At 45.8% G+C, this 24,982-nt stretch overlaps 1 protein-coding gene and 1 pseudogene across 4 annotated transcripts; one reads left to right on the forward strand and one right to left on the reverse strand.

Moving 5' to 3' along the window:
• SRD5A3 (steroid 5 alpha-reductase 3) lies at positions 1 to 24,918 on the reverse strand. Of its 4 annotated transcripts, XM_063610452.1 has the most exons (6): positions 24,566 to 24,892; positions 19,907 to 20,024; positions 11,336 to 11,478; positions 6,501 to 6,698; positions 2,438 to 2,572; positions 1 to 478 (listed from the first exon to the last, which is right to left on the reverse strand). In XM_063610452.1, the coding sequence occupies exons 1-6, from the start codon at positions 24,630 to 24,632 to the stop codon at positions 219 to 221; spliced, it is 921 nt and encodes a 306-aa protein (XP_063466522.1). In that variant the 5' UTR covers positions 24,633 to 24,892; the 3' UTR covers positions 1 to 218. The 4 variants fall into 4 exon arrangements, with proteins under 4 accessions (XP_063466522.1, XP_055150634.1, XP_063466524.1 ...); XM_055294659.2 differs by lacking the exon at positions 19,907 to 20,024 and having other exon boundaries at positions 24,566 to 24,918; XM_063610454.1 differs by lacking the exon at positions 2,438 to 2,572 and having other exon boundaries at positions 24,566 to 24,776.
• Positions 18,711 to 19,302, forward strand: LOC129491014 (rRNA-processing protein FCF1 homolog; annotated as a pseudogene).
• Positions 24,919 to 24,982: the final 64 nt, after the last annotated feature.

Consider the following 24,982-nt stretch of genomic DNA (forward strand, 5'->3'; position numbering starts at 1 on the left):
TCGCAGATCTGCCATTAGTATTTATTCTTTGAAGATACTTTGGAAATTCATTTTCTTGAGTGGCACTGCCATGCTCATTCAGTGAAAACTTGTGGGTATAGAAATGGAACGGAGAGTTTCAAACAGCTTTGCCGAAACTGTACTTTGGGCTCCAGACTTCACTGTCCTTAGGCATTGAGACCAACACCTGGTTTGCATTCTTCATGACTGAGGTTAACTTAAAACAAAAATGGTAGGAAAGCTTTCCTATGCTTCGGGTAAGAGACAAATTTGCTTTTGTAGAATTGGTGGCTGAGAAAGGCAGACAGGGCCTGACTAAAGAAGACATTTGTCACCACTAGCCACCAAGTTAAGTTGTGGAACCCAAAGGTGACAGCCATGGAAACGTAGATCATCAGCTCTGCTAAGTAGTTAGGGGAAGAAACATATTCAAACCAGTCTCCAAATGGGATCCTGTGGTTACAGTGAATGACCACTCCTGAAAGGGTAAAAGAAGATCTCATAAGCATTTAAAGGTTTGAAAAGAAAGTTTCACCACTTCACTCCCAAATCATTTACAGAAACTTTTTTTTTTTTGAGACAAAGTCTTGCTCTGTTGTCCAGGCTGGAGTGTAGTGGTGCAGTCATGGCTCACTGTAGTCTCAACCTTCCAGGCCCAGGCAATCCTCCCATCTCAAACTCCCCAGTGGCTAGTACCACAGGTACGCACCACCATGCCTGGCTCATTTTTTGAATTTTTTGTAGAGACAGGGTCTGCCTACGTTGCCCAGGTTGGTCTCAAACTGCTGGGCTCAAGTGATCCTCCCACCTCAGCCTCTCAAAGTGGTGGGATTACCAGTGTGAGCCAACCTGCCCAGCCCAGAAACTCTTATTTAGAAAAGAGTATCATACATGTGTGTAAACCACCATCCTGTCACACTTCTACTGTCAGTCTATTACATATTGAAAAGTCATATGCTTAGGTTAAATTGTCAACTGTCAATAGCACAAGAGAAAAGCCAGTTACTCCAGCAATGGACTCAGACTACTCCAGAGTCAGACTGTACAAGTTTAAATCCTGGCTCTCCCATTTACTAGCTGTGTAACTTTAGATAAGTTGCTTAACCTCTTTGTGCCTTAGTTTCCTCATCTGTAAAATGAAGACCGGACTGTAGTCATCTCATGTTGGCATCGTGAAGCTATATGTAAAGCACTCAGAACAGGGCCTGGGACAAAATAAGTACTTGATAAATATTAAAACTATTCCCAACCTGGTGAAACCCCATCTCTACTAAAAATATAAAAATTAGCCAGATGTGGTGGCACACGCCTATAATCCCAACTACTTGGGAGGCTGAGGCATGAGAATTGCTTGAATCCAGGAGGAGGAGGTTGCAGTGAGCTGAGATGGTGCCACTGCACTCCAGCCTGGGTGACAGAGTGAGACTCTGTCTCAAAAATAAATAAATAATAGGCCAGGTGCAGTGGCGCACGCCTGTAATCCCAGCACTTTGGGAGGCCGAGGTGGGTGGATCACCTGAGGTCAGGATTTCAAGACCACCCTGGCTAACATGGCGAAACCCTGTCTGTACTAAAAAATACAGAAATTAGATGGGCATGGCGGTGCGTACCCGTAGTCCCAGCTACTTGAGAGACTGAGGCGGGAGAATCACTTGAACCTGGGAGGCGGAGGTTGCAGTGAGCCGAGATCATGCCACTGCACTCCAGCCTGGGTGACAGAGCGAGACTCCATCTCAAAAATAAAATAAATAAATAAAACTATTCAATTTTTTTTTTTTTTTGAGACAGAGTCTAGCTCTGTCACCCAAGCTGGAGCGCAGTGGCATGATCTTGGCTCACTGCAACCTCCACCTCCCAGGTTCAAGTGATTCTAGTGCCTCAGCCTCCCAAGTAGCTGGGACTACAGGCACCCACACCACCACACCCAGCTAAGTTTTGTATTTTTAGTAGAGACAGGATTTCACCATGTTGGTCAGGCTGGTCTTGAACTCCTGACCTCAAGTGATCCGCCCACCTTGGCTTCCCAAAGTGCTGGGATTACAGGCGTGAGCCACTGCGCCTGGCCTATTCAATTTTTAATATTTCAAAAAACCTAATGGAAACTATACCTGTGATAAGTCAACACAAGCTAACTTAAAGGTCAAGTTTTTATGCTGTGGCTGGTACTAACTCCGTGGTAACACTAGCTCTCACATGCTGATCAGACGCAAAACGTAGCATCACAGAATGTCAGGGCTACTTGGGTCTAGAGAGGTCTTTCAATATAAGGCTCTCATTTTCACAGATGGGAAGATCAAGGCCCAGAGAAGTGTCTTGCCAAAAATAAACATTTGATACAGTCAACTAACTAGGGCAGGAAGAAAAAGCATGCAGGGCCACGGAGAACTAACTTCTGAGGGTTAAAATCCATATGCAGAGGCTCTAAAAGAGGTCTCACCTGCTTTATTTTTCCTGAGATTGCCGAGAATAACATGGCACTTATACTGATGGGCAGATGACCAGATGAACATCATCATCCCGAGAATATGGAACCACCGTGCTTGCATCAGTAGATTTTTCCCTGTTACGTAGGCTATAGGAATGAGAATTGTTAGCCAACACCAAACAACTTCACAGGCTCAGGGAATTAAACAAATCATTTAGTCAGCAGAAACACAATTATCCACTTATTCTGTTCCTCAATATCCTAATATAATTTCCCAAGTACAAAGAGGGGAACCTGTTCCTCAATATCCCGATGTAATTTCCTGATGTAATTTCCCAATACAGAGGGAAAAGCCCTGTCTCTCTGGACAAAGGAGATATGTTTCTCAGCTATGGGCAGCTTCAGTTCCCCGGCAGAGAATTCCACACAGACACATTCTCTTGCTTCTTCTCTAAATGGTTCAAGCACAAAGTTCAGCTCCCCTACTGTGATCTACTTTCACATGGTAAGACTCCTTTGTGTTTCCCTTGCTAAGTCCAGTTTTAAGTCTTCTTTCTTATGTTTTACAGTAAAGAAAAACACTTTCTTTTTTTTTTTTTTGAGACGGAGTCTCGCTCTGTCACCCAGGCTGGAGTGCAGTGGCACAATCTCGGCTCACTGCAAGCTCCGCCTCCCGGGTTCATGCCATTCTCCTGCCTCAGCCTCTCCGAGTAGCTGGGACTACAGGCGCCTGCCACCATGCCCGGCTAATTTTTTTTGTATTTTTTAGTAGAGATGGGGTTTCACCGTGGTCTCGATCTCCTGACCTCGTGATCCGCCCGCCTCGGCCTCCCAAAGTGCTGGGATTACAAGCGTGAGCCACCGCGCCCGGACCAAGAAAAGCACTTTCTAAGGAAATCTCTCGCTGAGCTACCATCCTGCTAGGGAAAGCCTGAAAGCAGAATGCTGACTTGACTAGCTCTGGCCAATGAAGGAAATCACCAGTGGAAAGGCTACCAGGGGGCTTTCTCAAAAGAGAGGGACAGTAAACTGCAGGATGAACAACTGGATGCCATCCAGGTCTGGATGAGAGAGAACAGTCGAGAGACTGAGTCTCAGGAGTGGAAACACTCAAAGCATCATCTTCCACTTTCTTCTCTGGCTGCTGGGAAGAAGGGAAAAACACAGACCTTCTGAGGACCTGCAGAGCAAACCACGGGCTTCAGAAAAGCAAACAGGGACTTCCCTCTGAGCAGCAGGAAGCAGTTAGCCACGTTGGAGGCTTGGCTGAAGAAACGCATCCACTGATAATTGGCAACAGCCTGAGGCTCTGGAGCCAAGGGGGAACCCTAAAAAGCTGATTCGAGTAAGAGAACCAAGGATCATGCAATTCCACATGGCCACCTCGAAGCAGGAATCCGTTAATAATAGTTAAAGACTGATGAAAATCCACCTGTCTACCTGTGTCAGTTTATTTTAAAAGCTTGTTTTATATAATCAATCTACTATAGTCTTTAAGTGTTTACAAGTTTAGCCATTTAACTACTAGGTTATATTTTTATAAGTTCAAAACAGGCTGGGTACAGTGGCTCACACCTATAATCCCAGCACTTTGCGGGGGCCAAGGCAGGAGGATCACTTGAGGCCAGGGCTTTGAGACCAGCCTGCCAACGTAGCGAGAACCTGTCTTTACAAACATGAAATAAGCAAAATATTAAAAATGCAGTTTTAAATCTGACAGGCTTCAAGAGCAAGTCAACAGGATGAAAAGTTAGAGTGTCTAGAAGTTCAAATCACTAACAAGTCCCTTATGCTAAATGCAGATAATTTACCTATAGGAAAAAGGATTTGTTAAGGGTAATGCCAGAATTATAATGCAGGAAAAGGGAGGCAGGTGGAAGGCTCACATTGCCTCAGTTCTACTCAGTATTTAATTATTTGTTTATTCATTAGTTACTTAAGGAGTGCCTACTAAGCCTGGCCCTGCTGAAGGCACAAAGGATAAAGCAGGGAGTAAGTCAGGCGAGATCCCAGTCCTTATAGAGCTTACATTCTAGTTTACAGATAGTCTTCTTTTCACTTTAAGAACCCTGTGAAATCAGTATCTGTCAGTAATTACTAATGAAGGCTCTGAGGCTCAGAGAAGCTCAGTGAGCCAGACGCAGGCCCATCAGACTCTGGAGCCCATGTTATTTCTTTTTTTTTTTTTTTTTTTTGAGACGGAGTCTCGCTCTGTCACCCAGGCTGGAGTGCAGTGGCGCAATCTCGGCTCACTGCAAGCTCCGCCTCCCGGGTTCACGCCATTCTCCTGCCTCAGCCTCTCCGAGTAGCTGGGACTACAGGTGCCCGCCACCACGCCCAGCTAATTTTTTTTGTATTTTTTAGTAGAGACAGGGTTTCACCGTGGTCTCGATCTCCTGACCTCGTGATCCGCCCGCTTCGGCCTCCCAAAGTGCTGGGATTACAAGCATGAGCCACCGTGCCCAGCCTCCCATGTTATTTCTATCACACCCTTTGGTTGGCAAATGCCCCAATGTGTTTTCTCTCAATGAATTACTGAAACCAACTTTCCCCATATCGTCCCAAATGATCCCAGATGACCCTTGAAGGACAAGGAGGTGAAACAGAAAACAGCTTCAGAAAGGAGTGCTTAGAAAGCTATTTTTGTGGGCTCCTCTTCCTTGACTATCTATGCAGGAGGGAAGGCAGAAGTTGAGATGCAGCCAGTAGAGGAAACTCCGGGAGAGGCAGGTAATGCCAACAGACACAAACACGCTGAAAGTTAGCAGCCACCAAGTGCTCTGCAAAGTTCCTTTAGCAGGAGAACCAGCACTGCCCAACAGGAATGACAGCCCCTTCCAATGGTAATGGCTGGCAGAATGCCACCACAGACATGCCGGCGAGGAATAAGTTCAGAGGAATCAGAGAGATGCTAGCTAAGTGGCTGGAGCCAATCAATAATTCATGAATTGAAAAAGATCATCAATAAATCCTCCTTTAAAATCACTCCTGTAGTCAGAGGCCTTAGGTTGAGCTACAGCAACAGAGAGACGACTTTCACGGGGCACTCATACCAAAATCTAACCTGAGGAGGAAGCTCACGCACAGATTGTTGGAAATCGCTAGACCTCAGCCTGAGTTTACAAGGATGGACAGGGCAGCTGGAAACATGGAGCCCTGGGTTTAGAGACAATGGTCATTACAGACATACAGGGACCAGACTGACAGACACTAAGGCTGCAAGGTCAGGTTAACCTCAGCACTATAAACTCATTCCCATCACCCCAAGTGACTTGAATTCTTTATAATCATGCATTGTTTTTACAAAAATGGTAGTCATATGTGTGAGATAACGTCCCCTCCTCCCCCCATAAAACAAAAAATCCATTTCATTTCCTTCTCATAAACAAGGTCGTGGTTTGGCTTCCCTCTTCCTGGCTAGTGAGAGCTTAGAGACTAAAACACAATTTTCACCACCACAGTACTCTTTGTCCTCTCCTCTCAGGCAGTGTCACTTGAAGAAAAGCTCTGTTGTGATGGGAACAATCACAGGAACTAAGTGGCAACAAAACGGCTCCCCACCCCCTCTGCAAATCCCAACTCCATGCAAGCACCCCTCCCTTCCTTCATTTTCTTTTCTTTTTTTTTTTTTTTTTTTGAGATGGAGTCTTGCTTTGTTGCCCAGGCTGGAGTGCAGTGGCACGATCTCAGCCCACTGCAACCTCCACCTTCTGGTTTCAAGCAATTCTCCTGCCTCAGCCTCCCCAGTAGCTGGGACTACAGGCATGTGCCACCACGCCCAGCTAATTTTTTATTTTTAGTAGAGACACAATTTCACCATGTTGGCCAGGCTGGTCTCAAACTCCTGGCCTCAAGTGATCCACCTGCCTCAGCCTCCCAAAGTGGTGGGATTACAGGTGTGAGCTACCACGCCCGGCCTTTTAAAATCGATTTGAGTCTTATCTCCTCAAATGCAAAATGCACTGGGCCTGTCTCTTACTTTTGCATGTCTCATAATACTTAGCAGAGCACAAGCCCCGAAAGCACGTCATACACCCTGGGGTGGGGAGCTCCTGGCAGGGCTGGATCCACTCACCATTCCTGCCATCCATTGGCACTTGGCTCAGCACAGTTAGGCCGACAAGGACATAATAGACAAGTCCAAAACAGTACTGCACGACGTGAATCATGACATTGGAGAAGACACTGACGTAGAGGCACTCGAAGAGTCTTCGTAAGCTGTGCAGCCACAGAAATACTAGCACTAAGAATGCAGACAGTGCCAGCTCCCCTCCTACAATTCAGAAGGCGACAGGGTCAGCATTTCTCTTCTGGGATTAATCCAAAGTTTTGTTTTTCCCTACTGTGAAGCAGAGTATTAAATCCCGTCTAACATCTTCCTTTTTGGTAGTAAGGAAGAAATGGGTCAAATGAAGTCAAGGAACTTGACTTCACTCAAATTACACAGTTACACAGTAAGCTAGTGACAGGGCTGGCCCAAATACCCATCCCTCAATTCTGCTTCATTGTGTGACAGCCTTCTAGGCTTCAGGGACATCATGGTCAGGAGGTCTGTGAAGAAGTCTGTAGGTTTCTGGTCCCTGGCACTAACAGCCAGATGCAAACTGGAAGAGTTCCCGGTAGCCTCTGAGTGGCCCCAGCTGTGGGATCCCCAGCATCTCAGGCACCACAGAGGCAGACAGGGGGACAGGAACAGAAACAGAGTTATGCATTTCTTTTCACATTAAAAAAAGGAAATTATACTTTTAGAGGGATGGTGAGCCCAAGATCTACTTCCCCACCTGTCTTTCATGACCTGCCCACCAAAAAATCTGAAGAAAAGCTGGCCTTAAAAAAACACACACTTAGTTTCTCTTTTTTTCTTTTATTTTTTGTTTTTTATTTTTTGGTTAATTTTATGTGTCAACTTCTTTATTTTTGAGACAGGGTCTTGCTCTGTCACCCAGGCTGGAGTGCAGTGGCACAGTCAGGCCTCACTGAAGCTTTGAACTCCTGAGCTCAAGTGATCCTCCTGTCTCAGCCTCCTGGTGGCTAGAACTATAGTCATGTGCCACTACACCTGACTAATTAAAAAATTTTTTTTTTTGTAGAGACAAGGTCTCCCTATGTTGCCCAGGCTGGTCTCGAACTCCGGGCCTCAAGCCATCCTCCAGCCTCAGCCTCCCAAAGTGCTGGGATTTTAGGTGTGAGATACCACGCCCAGTCACTTAAAAAAAAAAATGAGTCACGGCCAGGGGCGGTGGCTCACGCCTGTAATCCTACCACTTTGGGAGTTGGAGGCAGGTGGATTGCCTGAGCTCAGGAATTCGAGACCAGCCTGGGCAACATGGTGAAACCCTGTCTCTACTAAAAATACAAAAAATTAGCCAGGCGTGGTGGTGTGCGCCTGTAGTCCCAGCTACTTGGCAGGCTGAGGTAGTAGAACTGCTTGAACTCGGGAGGTGGAGGTTGCAGTGAGCCAAGATCGGGCCACTGCAATCAGCCTGGGAGATAGAGCGGGACTCTGTCTCCATTAAAAAAAAAAAAGAGTCTCACATACACACAAACACACACACACACGCATGCAACCATAAAGATGCAACTTAATTAACTTTTACAAATTAAGCCAACCAATCCCACCCATATAACAGCACCCAGATCCAGAAACAGAACACTTTAGGAAGCCAAGGTTGGAGGACGGCTTGAGACTAGGAGTTTGAAACCAGCCTGGGCAACACAGCAGGTCCCCCATCTCTAAAAACATTAAAAAAAAATTAGCTGGGCATTGTGGCGTGCACCTGTAGTCCCCACTACTCAAGAGGTGGAGGAGGGAGGATGGCTTGAGCTCAGGAGTTCAAGGCTGCAGTGAGCTATGATCATGCCATGGCACTCCAGCCTGGACAACAGAGTGAGACCCTCTCTCTTAAAAAAAAAAAAAAAAGAAAGAAACAAAACAAATAAACAGGCTGGGTGCGGTGGCTCACGCCTGTAATCCCAGCACTTTGAGAGGCCGAGGCAGGCAGATCACAAGATGAGGAGTTCAAGACCAGCCTGGCCAACATAGTGAAACCTTGTCTACTAAAAATACAAAAATTAGCCGGGCATGGTCGCGCATGCCTGTAGTCCCAGCTACTCAGGAGGCTGAGGCAGGAGAATCGCTTGAACCCGGGATGGGTAGGTTGCGGTGAGCTGAGATCAGGCCACTGCACTCCAGCCTGGGCAACAGAGCAAGACTCCATCTCAAAAAAAAAAAAAAAAAAGAAAGAGAACACGACCAGCACCCCCTAGTGTTCCCTTCCAGGCACTACCCCTCCCCCAAACTTCCCATGGGGAACAACCCCTATCCTGACCTCTATCAGCACAGATCAGCTTTGACTGTTTTTGTATTTTAAACGAACTAAAACTTAGTTTTAACTCCTTAGGAACAAGTTAAAGCAAACAAATAGAATTCCTCATATCCTCACAACCAACCCTCCAAATACCAAAACACTCCAGTCAGTCTCACAGTAAACAAAGAGATGAAGTTTTAATGAGTGGAGTGAGAGCCGCTGACGTATCCTACCCTCCCAAAGACGACGTACACGGGTTTGCTCCTTTTTTTTTTTAGACGGAGTCTCACTCTGTCGCCCAGGCTGGAGTGCAGTGGCATGATCTCAGCTTACTGCAACTTTTGCCTCCTGGGTTCAAGCCATTCTCCTGCCTCAGCCTCCTGAGTAAGTGGGATTACAGGCACGTGCCACTACGTCCAGCTAATTTTTTGTATTTTTAGTAGAGACGGGGGTTTCACCATGTTGGCCAGGCTGGTCTTGAACTCCTGACCTCAAGTGATCTACCTGCTTCAGCCTCCCAAAGTGCTGGGGTTATAGGCATGAGTCACTGCCCACTGTGCCCAGCAGGGTTTGTTCTTTTTTTTTTTTTTTGAGGTGGAGTCTCGCTCTGTCCTCTTAGGCTAGAGTGCAATGGCACAATCTTGGCTCACTGCAACCTCCGCCTCTTGGGTTCAAGTGATTCCCTCTCCTCAGCCTACCGAGTAGCTGGGGTTACAGGCATGCGCCAGCACACCCAGCTGATTTTTGTATTTTTAGTAGAAATGGGATTTTACCATGTTGGCTAAGGTGGTCTTGAACTCTTGACCTCAAGTGATCTGCCCACCTCAGCCTCCTAAAGTGCTGGGATAACAGGCATGAACCACCACACCCAGCGGGGGTTTGCTCTTCTGATTGTCATCTTTTGCAACCAGTTTCTCTGGTTATACAGAAAAGGATTGTTTCTAGGTGGTTTGGCCACTGGAACAAAGGACAGAGATGAGACTAGAACAATTTGTTTCTAATTCTGCCCCTCACACTCTGCCTGACCTTAATTGAGGCTATTTCATAGTTTTCACCTTCAATTCTTTATTTTAAAAACTGTTCTGGCCGGGCGCAGTGGCTCACACCTATAATCCCAGCACTTTGGGAGGCCAAGGCGGGCGGATGACCTGAGGTCAGGAATTCGAGACCAGCCTGACCAACACGGAGAAACCCCATCTCTCTACCAAAAATACAAAATTAGCTGGGCGTGGTGGCGCATGCCTGTAATCCCAGCTACTCGGGAGGCTGAGGCAGGAGAATCCCTTGAACCTGGGAGGCAGAGGTTGCAGTGAGCCAAGATCGCACCATTGCACTCCAGCCCGGGCAAGAAGAGCAAAACTCCATCTCAGAAAAAAAAAAAAAACAACAAAAAACTGTTCCACATATTCTTCATCCTGATGCTGAGGATGGCAAACTTAAAGGCTATTTTGTAATCGTCTATTCAACAACTGTTTAGTCAATTTTATTATACTACCAAAGCCTCGCAGCATAACTTTTTTTCTCACGTTTATCAAAAAGTAATTTTTATTTATTTTATTCATTTATTTATTTATTTTTTTGAGACGAAGTCTCCCTCTGTTGCCCAGGCCTGGAGTGCAGTAGCTCAATCTTAGCTCATGGCAACCTCCGCCTCCCAGGTTCAAGCGATTCTCCTGCCTCAGCCTCCCGAGTAGCTGGGATTACAAGCACCTGCCACCACACCCAGCTAATTTTTGTATTTTTAGTAGAGTTGGGGTTTCACCACATTGGCCAGGCTGGTCTCGAACTCCTGATCTCAAGTGATCTGCCAGCCTTGGCCTCCCAAAGTGCTGGGATTACAGGTATGAATTAAAAAGTAATTTTTTTTTTTTTTTTGAAACGGAGTCTCACTCTGTTGCCCAGGCTGGAGTGCAGTGGCCCGATCTCGGCTCACTGCAAGCTCCGCCTCCTGGGTACATGCCATTCTCCTGCCTCAGCCTCCCGAGTAGCTAGGGCTACAGGTGCCCGCCACCAGGCCCAGCTAACTTTTTTTTGTATTTTTAGTATAGACAGGGTTTCACCATGTTAGCCAGGATGGTCTCGATCTCCTGACCTTGTGATCCGCCAGCCTCGGCCTCCCAAAGTGCTGGGATTACAGGCGTGAGCCACCGCACCTGACTGAAAAAGTAATTTTTAAATCACATTTCTGGAGTTCTAAGTCATGATTTTGGTTGGAACAGTATAAATGATAAATGTTTCCAGACAAACCTGACAGATCCTAAAAGCTTTTCCCCTTTTGTGTAAAGACTTTTTTATAAATTTATCAACAGTACTAAAAATACCAGAGGGAGGACAGCCAGTTCTGCACACAGCACAGCACTTGCTGGGAAGTCAGGAGCACTAACTCTTGGCTCTGTCTCCTTCTCAGGGAAGGACTTAGGGACATCCCTTTGGCCATCCAGCAATGAACTGTGCAAAGCTCTTTTTTGCCCTCATCCTCCACTTCCCAGGCCCTTCTGAGGAGGCACCTGAGAGAGGAGACAAAATGCCAAAAACCGCTTCCTTGCAGACAGAAACGACAGGAACAGGATGCAGCATTGCCATAAGCCCAGGGAGCCCTTACCCTGGAACTGTGCCGCCCCGAGAATTCTGAGCAAACCATGAAGCCAGCTTGGAAAAGGTGCTCCCAGGAACAGAGACTGAGTAAGGCACCAAAGCAGGAAGCCATTCCACAGCACTGAGATGATATAAAAGTGGGAAAAATATCTGCAAAAGGAAAACAAGTGAGGCAATAATTAGGGTAGATCCACTTTAAGCTGTTATACGGGAAGATTATTTCTAGTTTCTCTGTCTTTCCCCACCCCTCCATTCCCAAAGTATACTTTTGCTTTTTAATAGAATCTGAATCCTGTAGGTGTTCAGGTTTTTAAAATTTCCTTTCAAATAATGGGACCAGTTAACTTTCAGGAAAAACAGGCCTCTCTGAGGTTAACGAGAACACAACCAATGGTGTTAAACTTAGAATAAAGTTTAGTTAGCAATCTCTCTGATTGCTGGGTAACAGAATTGGGCTGAAGTTCCCAAAACGGAGGCTGCAGCCCTTGCAAAGAGAACCTAGACTGTGCTAAAACAAGCTAAATCTGTGAAAGATTTCGATTTCTATATCCCAAACAATGTTGCAGTAATAGCCACACAACTGTTACACATGATTTGCATAATCGCAGACACTTGGGGCTAGAGGAAGTAAAAGATCTTCAGGCATGATTCAGTGTTTTTCCAAATTGGGTTGACCTAAATTACTTTTATTATAACATGACTAATACTACAATCATAAAACTAGGTATTAACTCCTTATGGTTATAATTCTCGGACAACTACAGGGCCTATTTTGCAATCAACACATCTACAAACTAAATACAAATAGGACCACAAAACCAATGCAATTGAAATAAGCAATGCTAATTTAATTTGAAAGATGATGTTGATTTGCTGAAACAAAAAAATCACCTAACATGGATGGCACAAGGGCCTAGGGCCTAGCAGGTTCTTTTTTTTTTTTTTTTTTTTTTTTTTTTTTTTTTTTTGAGACAGGGTCTTGCTGTGTCGTCCGGGCTGGAGTGCAGTGTTGTGATCACCACTCACTGCAACATGGACCTCCCAGGCTCAAGTGATCCTCACACCTCAGCTTTCCAAGTAGCTGGGACCACAGGCGTGTAGTAGTCCACCATGCCTGGCTAATTTTTAAATTTTTTATAGAGATGCGATCTCCCTATGTTGCCCAGGCTGGTCTCAAAACTCCTGGGCTCAAGAGATCCCTCCCACATTGGCTTCCCAAAGTGCTGAAATTACAGGTGTGAGCCACCATGTCCAGCCCCTCATAGGTTCTTTTGAGGTCTGTTTATGTATACTTTTCTATTTTTTTTCTATTTAGTCTGAAACCTTTCTGACTCTATTGAGTGCCTGGCGGTCATCTGGCTTTCCCTGGTCTTCAATGCATCGTGTATATATTAAATCCCACTCCTTCTTTTCTTTTTTTCATTAGTCTGTGACAATAAAAGACAACCTGGAGCCAAAAGAGGATTAAACATAATCTCAGGGCCTCCTCCAGATGATCCAGAATATGCTTGTAAGAGAACGCACAGCCCCTGAGATCATGTCCACAAACTCAGTCTGATAAACTCTGATCCAACCTGATCATTCCAGGGCAACCCACTCCACTCTGCCAATTACTGTTAGCAAATTCTATCATTGGCCAGGCACGGTGACGCATGCCTGTAATCCCAGGGCTTTGGGAGGCCAAGGTGAGAGGATACCTTGAGGCCAGGAGTTTGAGGTCATAGTGAGCTATGATCCTGCCTCTGCAACTCCAGCCTGGGCAATAGAGCAAGACCCCGTGTCTTAAAAAATAAATAAATAAATAAAATTCTATCACTGGATTTGCCATCTCTGGCCACACAGAACAAGAATTTTAATTCCACACAACACCTCTTCAACTATTTGAAGAGAGCCATCCTGTGATTCCCCAATTGGGATCTTCTCCAGGCTCAAGAGCCTACTTTTCACAGAAGTTCATGCATCAAGGTCAACTGCCACCCGTGGCTACTGATGTTTGGTTATACCACAGGGTCTTCCTTAAGACACACTTCCCACAACTGACCCCAGGTATGGTCTGAGCCTCGTGGAGCAGAGTGGAAGGTCAAGAACATGCTGTTCTGAAGGCTCCCAGGGAAAGGCAGGAGGGATAGCTTCTGAAGGACAATTTCTGGACCAGCCACTTTACGTACTTAATTTTTTCACAAATATTTACAGAGTACTTCGAATGTGTTGGGCAATATTCTAGAAGCTGGGGACTCAGCAGGGAGTAAAGAGACTAGGTTTCCGCCTTGATGGAGTTTACCTTACAGTGGAGAGTCAGTCAACAACTAAACCTGCAGACATCTAGCATAATGCTGGGTTAGGGGAAAGAGGGTGCAGAGGGGAGGCTGTTCTGGACGGGTGGTCAAGGATGGCTTCTCTGGAAGTGACATTTGGCTAGAATGAGTCATCCTTGTGCATTTCTAGGGGAAGAACTTTCTAGGCAGAAGAAATAACAACTGCAAAGGCAATGAGGTGGGTGTATATTAGGGTTGTTCAAGGAACATTAAAAGACATCTGTGCATTGGCATGGCCAAGGGCGAGGGTAGAAGGTGAGGCAGGAGTCGGGAGAGGACATGAAGCCTTGTAAGGCCACTAGCTTTTATAATGGGGAGCCATTTGGGCAGATGAGTGACTTGAGGTAGTAATTTATGTTTTAAAAATCCCTCTAGCCTACCTGGGAGGTGGAGGTTGCAGTGAGCCAAGATTGTGCCATTGCACTCCAGCCTGGGCAACACAGCAAGGCTCCATCTCAAATAAATAAATAAATAAATAAATAAATAAATAAATAAAATCCCTCTGGCCTGAGCAACATAATGAGGCCCCATCTCTACTAAAAAAAAGAAAAGAAAAGAAATAAAAAAATTAGCTGGGTGTGATGATGTGATGATGCATGCCTGTAGTTCCAGCTACCCGGGAGGCTCAGGCTGAGGCTGCAGTAAGTGGTGATCACGCCGCCACAGCATTCCAGCCTGGGTGACAAAGCGAGATTCTGTCTCAAAACAAACAAACAAAACCCTAAAAATCTCTCTGGCTGATGGACAAGTTCTGGAGATAGGTGGTGGTGATAGTTGGATAACAAGATGAATGTATTTAAAGCTACTTAACTATATATTTAAAAAACATTAAAAAGGTAGAATTTAAGTTATGTGTATTTTACCACAATAAAAACATTTTAAAAGGCAGCAAAAGAGGCCGGGTGCAGTGGCTCAGGCCTGTAATCCCAGCACTTTAGGAGGCCGAGGCGGGTGGATTACCTGAGGTCAGGAGTTCGAAACCAGCCTGGCCAACATGGTGAAACCTGTTTCTACTAAAAATACAAAAATTAGCCGGGCATACTGGCACACACCTGTAATCCCAGCTACTTGGGAGGCTGAGATAGGAGAATCGCTTAAACCCAGGAGGCAGAGGTTGTAGTGAGCCGAGACTGCACCACTGCACTCCAGCCTGGAAGACTGAGCAAGACTTTGTCTCAAAAAAAAAAAAAAATGGAGGCAAAAGAAAGCATTGGTCATATATTTCATTATTCTTTAAGTGAAAAAATATCCCTCTGGTAACTAGGTAGAGAATAGTCTAGTTGTGGGGGTAAGGGGTGCCAGGTAGAGCGTGGCACAACAGTTAAGATTATTTAATTCATCTTCATAACAATCCTATGAAGCTTATGTGGTTATCTTTGTGTGGCAGATGAGAAACCCAAGGCTCAGAGAGGTTAAGTTACTTATTCAATGTCACACAGTGACAGCCCTGCTCACCGTGAAGTTAAAATCATACTATTGTGCTCTCATTCATGCAACCTAGGCATGCCTGAACTTGCTTTTCCAGTCTTATGTTACACGTACCAATTTATATCAAGCCTTAAGTCAAGCACATCACTCAAGTGGGTTTTGTGTAAGTTGGTAGGCTACACCGTGCTGTGCTCTACTTGTGTCATGGTGTCTTTCATTCACAGGCATGTTGTGTTGCTTTTTATTCCCACATTTTGTTTTGCTTGGCTGATTTCCCTCTGTACATTTTCTATTCTTTTTTTTTTCAGATGGAGTCTCACTCTGTTGCCCAGGCTGGAGTGCAGTGGCACGATCTTGGTTCACTGCAAACTCTGCCTCCCGGGTTCACGCCATTCTCCTGCCTCAGGCTCCCGAGTAGCTGGAACTACAGGGGCCCGCCACCATGCCCAGCTAATTTTTTGTATTTTTAGTAGAGACAGGGTTTCACCGTGTTAGCCAGGATGGTCTCCATCTCCTGACCTCGTGATCCACCCACCTCGGCCTCCCAAAGTGCTGGGATTACAGGTGTGAGCCACCGCACCCAGCCTATACATTTTCTATTCTTTAAAGCAAGTCATACCTCTTGTTTGTTTTTAAAGACCCAGCTTGAGCCTCCAAAAGCCGATCTAAAATCTCCACTGCCTTCTGTTTTGGACACTCTCCTTTTTTCCTCCTGTGGCACTTTCCACTTGTAGCACTGTTGTCCAAGCCCTTGTAAGCAGGGGTAAGGTGACCCTTCCAGGATAACACAAGGTGCTGAGTGAGCACTCCCTTGCTTAACAAACATTTGACTGCTTACTTTAAGTCACAACTGCTCCGGGCTCTAGGGATACAACAGCAAACACAACAGACAATTCCCGCCCTCATGGAGCTTACACATGCGTACGCGTGCGTGCACACACACACACACAGTAAATTTTATAGCATGTCAGGTGATAATTGCTTCTGAGAAAACTAATGCAGAAAAGAGGAAGGAGGAATGCTGGGATGGCAGAAATATAATATCAAACACAATAGACAGGGAGGGGCCTCACTGAGAAGGTAATATTTGAGTAGAATTACAGGAAGTGAGGGGATAAACCATGTGGCTATCTGGTGAAAGGCCTTTCCAGGTAGAGGGAAGCAGGCAGTGCAGGTAGGAGAGAGAACGAGCAGAGAGGCCCTCAAACCTGGAATAGAGCCAGACAGGGGGCAAACTAGAGACAAAGTCAGTAAGGTAGTGGGAATGAGACCATACGAGGTCTTGGGCTTTTACTGTGAATTAGAAGCTACTCTATGGTTTGGGGCCTAAAAGACAATCTATTTTTAATATTAATACCTATTTGCTGGCCGAGCGCGGTGCCTCATGCCTGTAATCCCAGCACTCTGAAAGGATGAGGGCGGATCACCTGAGGTCAGGAGTTCAAGACCAGCCTGGCCAACATGGTAAAACCCCATCTCTACTAAAAATACAAAAATTAGCCAGGTGTGGTGGCACACACCTGTAGTCCCAGCTCCTTGGGAGGCTGAGACACAAGAATCACTTGAACTCAGGAGATGGAGGCTGCAGTGAGCCCAGATTGCGCCACTGCACTCCAGCCTGGGCAACAGAGCGAGACTCCATCTCAAAACAAACAAAAACGTATTTGCTGACTGCTGGAACAGACTCCAGGCCCGTCAGAGGCGTTATGGGGTTAAGGAGGGGAATTAATGTTTACTGAGTTATGGCTAGATCCCTGGCCCTGTGCTAAATGCTTTAATGTCACCAACAATGAGACCAGCAGGTGCTATTGTGTCTGGAATTGGTTCCTTCTGGTGGGTTCCTGGTCTTGCTGACTTCAAGAATGAAGCTGCAGATACCCGCGGAGAGTGTTACAGTTCTTAAAAATGGTGTGTCCGGAGTTTATTCCTTCAGATGTTCAGATGTGTCCAGAGTTTCTTCATTCCAGTGGGTTCATGGTCCCGCTTGACTTCAGGAGTGAAGCCGCAGACCTTCACAGTGAGTGTTAACAGCTATTAAAGGTGGCGCCTCCAGAGTTGTTTGTTCCTCCGAGTGGGTTCATGGTCTCGCTGACATCAGGAGTGAAGCTGCAGACCTTCGCAGTGAGTGTTACAGCTCATAAAGGTAGTGCAGACCCAAAGAGTGAGCAGCAGCAAGAGTTACTGTGAAGAGCAAAAGAACAAAGCTTCCATAGTGTAGAAGCGGACCCCAGCGGCTCGGCGCTGCTTGCTCAGGAGGCCAGCTTTTATTCCCTTATTTGGCCCCGCCCGCATCCTGCTGATTGGTCCATTCTTTTTTTTTTTTTTTTTTTTTTTTGAGACAGAGTCTAGCTCTGTCGCCCAGGCTGGAGTAGAGCGGTGCAATCTCGGCTCACTGCAAGCTCCGCCTCCCAGGTTCACGCCATTCTCCTGCCTCAGCCTCTCCGAGTAGCTGGGACTACAGGCGCCCGCCACCACGCCCGGCTAATTTGTTGTATTTTTAGTAGAGATGGGGTTTCACTGTGGTCTCCATCTCCTGACCTCCTGATCCGCCCGCTTCGGCCTCCCAAAGTGCTGGGATTACAAGCGTGAGCCACCACGCCTGGCCTCTGATTGGTCCATTTTACAGAGTGCTGATTGGTCCATTTTACAGAGTGCTGATCAGTCTGTTTTTACAGAGTGCTGACTGGTGCATTTACAAACTTTTAGCTAGACACAGCACTGATTGGTGCGTTTACAAACCTTTAGCTAGACACAGAGCGCTGATTGGTGTGTTTTTACAGAGTGCTGATTGGTGCATTTACAAACCTTTAGCTAGACAGAAAAGTTCTCTAAGTCCCCACTGGACCCAGGAAGTCCAGCTGGCTTCACCTCTCACTATTATGCTAATACTCTAATGCACACCATCACCATCTCTTGCCTGGACCACCACAGTAGCCTCTTATCCAGTCTTTTCCACATGATGGCCAATCATCCTTTAAAACATAAATCACACAATGCAATGCCTCCCCCTCCCACACAAAGCCCTCAGTAGCTTCCACTCACTCAGAGTAACATCCAAATTCTAGCATAGGCTGCAAGGCCCTGGCCAGCTGCTGCTTCCCCCACCCTATCCATCCTTCTATGTTGTCACTCATGCCCACTTCAGTCTTGCTCATGATCAAATAACCCTGCTGGATTTCCTCTAAAGCACTTACAGTCATCTGAAATTATCTGGCTGGTTTTACAACATTTATTGACATGTTACTGTCTGCCTTCCTAGAAGATAAGCTCTAAGGAGCCTAGAATGATTCCTAGCACATAGTAGGTATCTATAAACACTGGTTAAATAAATGAATGAGAGAAGGTAAGCATCTCTTCCAAAGTTACTCTCAGAGTAGGCATCCAGTTAATCAACAAATAAATTAAACCTCAAACCACTTTTTCTCATTCATTCAAAACACACTGACCGAGGTCCTTATTACCAGTCAAGCGTTAAGCTAGGGATATAGTAGCAAACAAAACAAATATAAACGCATTAAATGTTTACAGTCTAGAGCAGGGGTTCTCACCATTTCTCCATCATGGATCCCTTTTTGGCAGTTTGGTGAAGGCTACAGCCCTTCTCAAAATATTATACAAGCACAGAAGTGTGGCGTGACCATGGGGAAGCAAAAGAAAACAAGGAAGTATGCAACCATGAAGTGAATGCTTAGTTTCAGAGATCAGAGGCTTACAGAAAAGGATAGATTAAAACCTAAAAAGAAAGAAAAGAAAGATCCCAGCGTGTTAAAGGAAAGAGAAATTCCCCAACACCCTACCTGCTTATTTTTCCAATATAATACACAGTTGGGCCCACCTTACCACATCCTCATTGATACCAACCTTTATCCACTTTTCCATAAAAGCCAAACCAGACTTAGTGCAGTCAATGATGGACTGTCTGTATACCAAGTGTATTCCTTGTATAACTGATTGTGTAATGCCTGAAATTGAGAAATTGGAGCAGAAGTATCTAGTGGCTCTACGGATCACCAAGGATCCAAGATTTGAAGGATTACCATGTACACATTAAGGAACCTATGCAGATGACTGCTTAGTACAGAGAGTAATTCAGCATAAGTGTTATATTGTGGCCACAGTTGACCGGGACCTTAAAAGAAGAATCCCTAAGATTCCTGGAGTTCCTATCATGTACACTTCTAACCATAGATACAACATTGAATGAATGCCAGATGATTATGGAGCCCCTTAATTCTAATTCTTGTAAGACACAATTCCTCTGCCTTTCTTCAACCAACTTTCTCTTGTTGCCAGTTCATTACACATGCAAGAGCATGAATTATTATTCTATTGACCTATTTGCTCTATTATGAGCTGAGGATGGTTAAATATGCTCACCCCTTTTTTTTTGAGATAAAGTTTCGCTCTTGTTGCCCAGGCTGGAGTGCAGTGGTACAGTCTCGGCTCACTGCAGCCTCTGCCTCACAGGTTCGGGTGATTGTCCTGCCTCAGCCTCCTGAATGGCCAGCTAATTTTTTCTTTTTTTTGTATTTTACGTATTTTTAGTACAGAAAAATATGCCTCAGCCTCCCATGGTGCTGGGATTGCAGCATCGCACGTGTGAGCCACCGTGCTTGGCCTGCTCACTTTTTGATGCTGTTTTGAAATTGATATTTTGTCTCATAAAAATATTAGGCCAGGCCAGACACGGTGGCTCACGCCTATGGTCCTGGCGCTTTGGGAGGCCGAGGTGGGTGGATCATCTGAGGTCAGGAGTTCAAGACAAGCCTGGCCAATACGGTGAAATTCCGTTTCTACTAAAAATGCAAAAACTGGCCGGGCATGGTGGCGCATACCTGTGTTCCCAGCTGCTGGGGGGCTTAGGCAGGAGAATCGCTTGAACCCGGAAGGTGGAGGTTGCGGTGAGCTGATATTGCGCCATTGCACTCCGGCCTGGGCAACAAGAGTGAAACCCTGTCTCAAGAAAAAAAAAAAAAAAAATTTAGGCCAGGCACACGGTGACTCACTCCTATAATCCCAACAGTTTGGGAGGCCAAATTGGGCAGATCATCTTAGGTCAGGAGTTCCAGGCCAGCTTGGACAACATGGCAAAACCCCATCTCTACTAAAAAAACAAAAAAAATTAGCTGGGTGTGGTGTCACATGCCTGTAATCCCAGCTACTGGGGGTGCTGAGGCAGGAGAATCGCTTGAACCCAGGAGGTGGAGGTTGCAGTGAGTGGAGACTGCGCCATGGCATTCCAGCCTGGGTGACAGAGTAAGCCTGTCTCAAAAAAAAAAAAAAAAAAAAAAAAAAAAAATTTAATGATGGTCAAAAGGTACAAAATCTCAGACAGGAAGAATATGTTTTATGCTTTTTTTATGTTTTACAGTGTGTTGCATATGCTTAATAATGGAGTGTTATACATTTCAAAATTGATGTTCTCATCACAGAAGTGTATTTGAAGTATTGGATATGTTAACTAGCTTGATTTAATTATTCCACACTGCATCCACAATTTATGACATTACTTTGTAACCTATAAATTTATACAATGATAAATTGTCAATTCACAAAAAAAATTATACAAGCATAAAGTAAAATGCAGCAGGCTTACAAAGGAAACCAATTATAGTGACATACAAGTAATACAACTACTAAAAAACAAATCTGCAATATAGTAATATGTATATTTCTTTCTTTCTTTCTGAGATGGAGTTTCAATCTTGTCGCCCAGGTTGGAGTGCAGTGGCACGATCTTGGCTCACTTCAACCTACACCTCCCAGATTCAAGCTATTCTCCTACCTCAGCCTCCCGAGTAGCTGGAATTACCAGTGCTTGCCACCATGCCCGGCTAATTTTTGTATTTTTAGTAGAGATGGGGTTTCACCATTTCGGCCAGGCTGGTCTCCAACTCCCGACCTCAGGTGATCCACCCACCTCAGCCTCCCAAAGTGCTGGGATTACAGGCGTGAGCCACCGGGCCCAGCCTGTAATATGTATACTTCTTAATGTGTCTACTAACAAGATCTAGTGATGAAAGACTACAGTGTTCTCATAACGAGGAAAACAGTAATATTTTGAGGTATCATCAGTATTCTTAATGTAATATAAAAACCTATCACAGAGTCACAGATACTGCTAATTCTACTGTGGTTTGTAGATTATATTCATAATTAAGGCAATGCTAAATTTCAGCTAGAGGTTAGTGAAAAGACATAACTTTCTTCCAATCCAAGTTTGCCCTGAATTCTATCCACAGATCCTCTGAACCTCCAGTTAATGCTCCCTGGACTTCAGTGGGGAAAGTCTGGGCAGCTCTTTTTGCCTCTAGAGCCCAATTCAAGTCCAAAGCTTCAATACCATTTGGAATCATTTTGAAATTTAAGAAGTTCTTCTACATTCACTATGCAACCTAGAGCATCATGATACATGTTCGAGGTCACCTGTTTATTCAGACTTTCTGGGAAATCAAAACTCTAGGAACCAAAAGGAAAGCAAAAAAAAAAAATAAATAACCATCACCTTAATTAAAAAAAAAAAAAATCTACCAGACAGGAGTCATGGAAACAAACATTCCAAGAACCGATTTCAAGTTTACTCTTGCCTCCATAGGAAAGAAAAAAATAATTCCAAACAAAATTACCTACATACTGCCTTATTTGCAGAAATGTGATTTATAACTGCCTATTTCTAACTGTAGCAATTATGAACTTATTTTCATTTTTAAGAGTACTGCTAGAGGGCCGGGCGCGGTGGCTCATGCCTGTAATCCCAGCACTTTGGGAGACCAAGGCGGGTGGATCACTTGAGGTCACGAGTTCAAGACCAGCCTAGCCAAAATGTTGAAACCCCGTCTCCACTAAAAAATACAAAAATTAGCCGGGCGTGGTGGTGTGCACCTCTAGTCTCAGCTACTCAGGAGGCTGAGGGAGGAGAATTGCTTGAATCCAGGAGGCGGAGGTTGCAGTGAGCCAAGATTGAGCCACTATGTTCCAGCCTGGGCGACAGAGCAAGACTTCATCTCAAAAAAACAAAACAAAAGAGTACTACTAGATTTTGCACAGGAAAAATATTCAAATATAAGTATCAAGGTTAACGTTACCAAATGATTTTAAATTTGGATTAACCAAGATATTTACTAAATGCTACCATCTGGGATAAATCCATTCCCACTTGATCTTTCACACAGATTGAGCTTCACATGGTACAAGATATTTCCCATGAAGTATACCAGAGGATAAGAGCTTGGGATTTAAATTCCAACAGGCAGGGTTCAGGTACCACCCTTGCTAGTACTAGCATCATTGCACAAGTGCTATCTTCTAAGCTTCAGTTTGCACGTGTGTAAAGGGGAATAATGACAATAACATCTGCCTCACAGGTCTACTGTGAGGATTAAATGAGGAAAGGCATGTACTCCTTAGTAGTCATCACATAATCATACGTGTAAGCATTTAGTCAATGGTGGTTACTATTTATATACCAGTAAAATCTCTCCCACATGCTCCTTAGCCATTAGCACATTTTTTTAAATGATAAAAGTGATAAGCATCTTGTGAATGAAGACATTTTGGAAAATACAGAGACGTATAAAAAAGAGGCCATAGACACTTACCTCCACCCAACTCTATCTCCCTTTTTCATATAAACAGGGGTACAAAATTTAAAAAGAGAGTAATACATGTATTAATTTTTTGGAGACACTGCCAGTTTTGATGCAAGTTATCTTTTTTTGTCGCAATAAAAATGCCTTTCATTATTGGTCTGGATGTTTTGTACCTTCTCCAGTACTAAAAGAAATGTCTCTTTAAATGTAGGGGGGGGGCGGGAAAAAAGGGGACTGGAACACTATGGAAGGTTCCACTGTAGAATTCTGGAAGAAGAAAAAGGTGTAAATTATTTCACAATACAGTAAAAATTACAGGAAGTCCAAAGAGAACCAACTGTTACAGTAATGAATAAGGAAAAGGTACCAAGTCTCTTTCTTGGCTGTCATATAATAACAGACTTGAGTTGCAACAGCTGGGGTGTATGCAAGTTCAGGGGATGATTTTACACGTGCCATTTAATCCAGGTACACTAGACTAGTACCTTTCTCAAAACTCAGAAAATAAATTGCTGTGAAGTATAAAAGGATTCAACCCTGATTACAAATGGGGTAACATAATTTTTGCTTAAAAAGAGCCTCTAGGAAACAGGAGGTTTGATCAATTTGTTTCTTGTACTTCTACTTCTTCCCTTTAGGGTGCCTCAGAATGACCTAGTTCTCCCTTCTCTGTGTTAACACCTGACACATCTTTCTCTGACAGTCAAAACTCGCAGATTATCCAAGTTTTAGAAGCCAAATTATACTTGTCCCTTTGTTGCCTGCGGATCTGGGGCACTGCCTATGAGTGTTTCAAGCGACAACCCAGATGTTTTTAACCTTTAAAAAAAATTTTTTTTAAATCCAGGGTATTTCTCTGTTGCCCAGGCTAGAGTGCAGTGCCATGATTATAGCTCACTGCAGTCTTCAATGCCTGATCTCAAATATCTTCCTGCCTTCATTCCAAGTAGCTGGCACTACAGGCACACGCCACCAAGCCCTGGCAATGTTTTGTATTTTCAGGAGAGACGGAGTCTCACTACATTTCCCAGCCTGGTCTCGAACTCAAGCGATCCTCCTGCCTCAGCCTCCTTTAAAGTGCTAGGATTACAGGCGTGAGCCACTGCGCCCAGCCTAAGATGCATCTTAATAGGCACTGTTGTATTTCTACCATCTCGAATAGTATTTGGCCAACTCTTTCCAGCTATGTCCTGAATTCAAAGTGGAAAAAGGAGAAGAAGAAAATTATAACAGGTCTCTATTTAAACTCTGACGATTTAATCCTTCGCTGAACTGGGTTACAGAATCTCTCGAAAGTCAAATGGAGCTTCGGGACGGGCCCGCCTATGACGTGCACCTTGGGCCACCTTCCCCCAGGGGCACCTGCCGAGGTGCGGGTTAGGGCGACTCAGTCCTTTGTCCCCACTGCGAGGGTTGGGGAGAGAAATGGGGGAAGCCGAGGCCGAAGAGCCGGCCTGACTTCATTTCCACAAATGATTCCCGGTGACCTCAAGTTGTGAGTATGAGCCACTGGAGTGCAGGGGACGGGAAAGTGGAGAATTTGGGGCAAGGGGGACTTCAATTTGCCGCCTAAATTCGAATGACCAGGCCTAAATTCGGATGCGTTGCCATTTCCCACAGGGAAGGGCTCCGTGCGGCTACCAGTTCACATTCCTCCAGCTGAGTGCAAGCGGCTCCGCTCTGCCTCGGCGTCCGCGGACACCCGGGCACTGCTCCCCCGAGCCACGCAGCAGCCCGGGCATGGCCCGGGCCAGGCCGAGGGAGCGCCGTGCTGCACCCGGGAACCCGTCGGGGCCTCCCAGGCCGGGTCCCGCCTCTGCTGCCCCCTGCCGGCTGCCCGCGAGCCGGGGCGCCCTGAACTCTCCGCGCCTTGACCACCGCGACTCGGGACCGGGGTGCGGTTACCTCTTGGGGACATCAAAGGCGCGGCAGGCGGCGGGGCGCGGCGACTCCCCACACTTGGTTTTCCCATAGCGGATCAGGTCCTGGAAGATCGCGCAGCCCGGGAGCAGGCCGGGCGGCAGGAGCTGCAGCAGTAGGGTCAGCAGGAAGGCGGCGGTCAGCGTGAGCCACACCGCGCGCAGCGGGTTCAGCGCCGAGAGCTCGGCCTCCGCCCAGGGAGACATGGCCCGCGTGCCCGCCTTCTGCGCTGCTGGCGCCCCCACCGCCCACTCGCCCGCGGAAGAGCGGCCACTGGCGCGCCGCGCGCCGGTCTCAGCCTAGCGGGACGTCGGTGACGCGGCGCGGGGCGGGGACGCGCAGAGCCCCTCCCAAACTCGCCGCTCAGCCGCGGAGGTCCTTGGTCCTGGTCGCGCTGGCGCT

The sequence above is a fragment of the Symphalangus syndactylus genome, chromosome 10, assembly GCF_028878055.3.
Source record: "Symphalangus syndactylus isolate Jambi chromosome 10, NHGRI_mSymSyn1-v2.1_pri, whole genome shotgun sequence".
NCBI lineage: Eukaryota > Metazoa > Chordata > Mammalia > Primates > Hylobatidae > Symphalangus > Symphalangus syndactylus.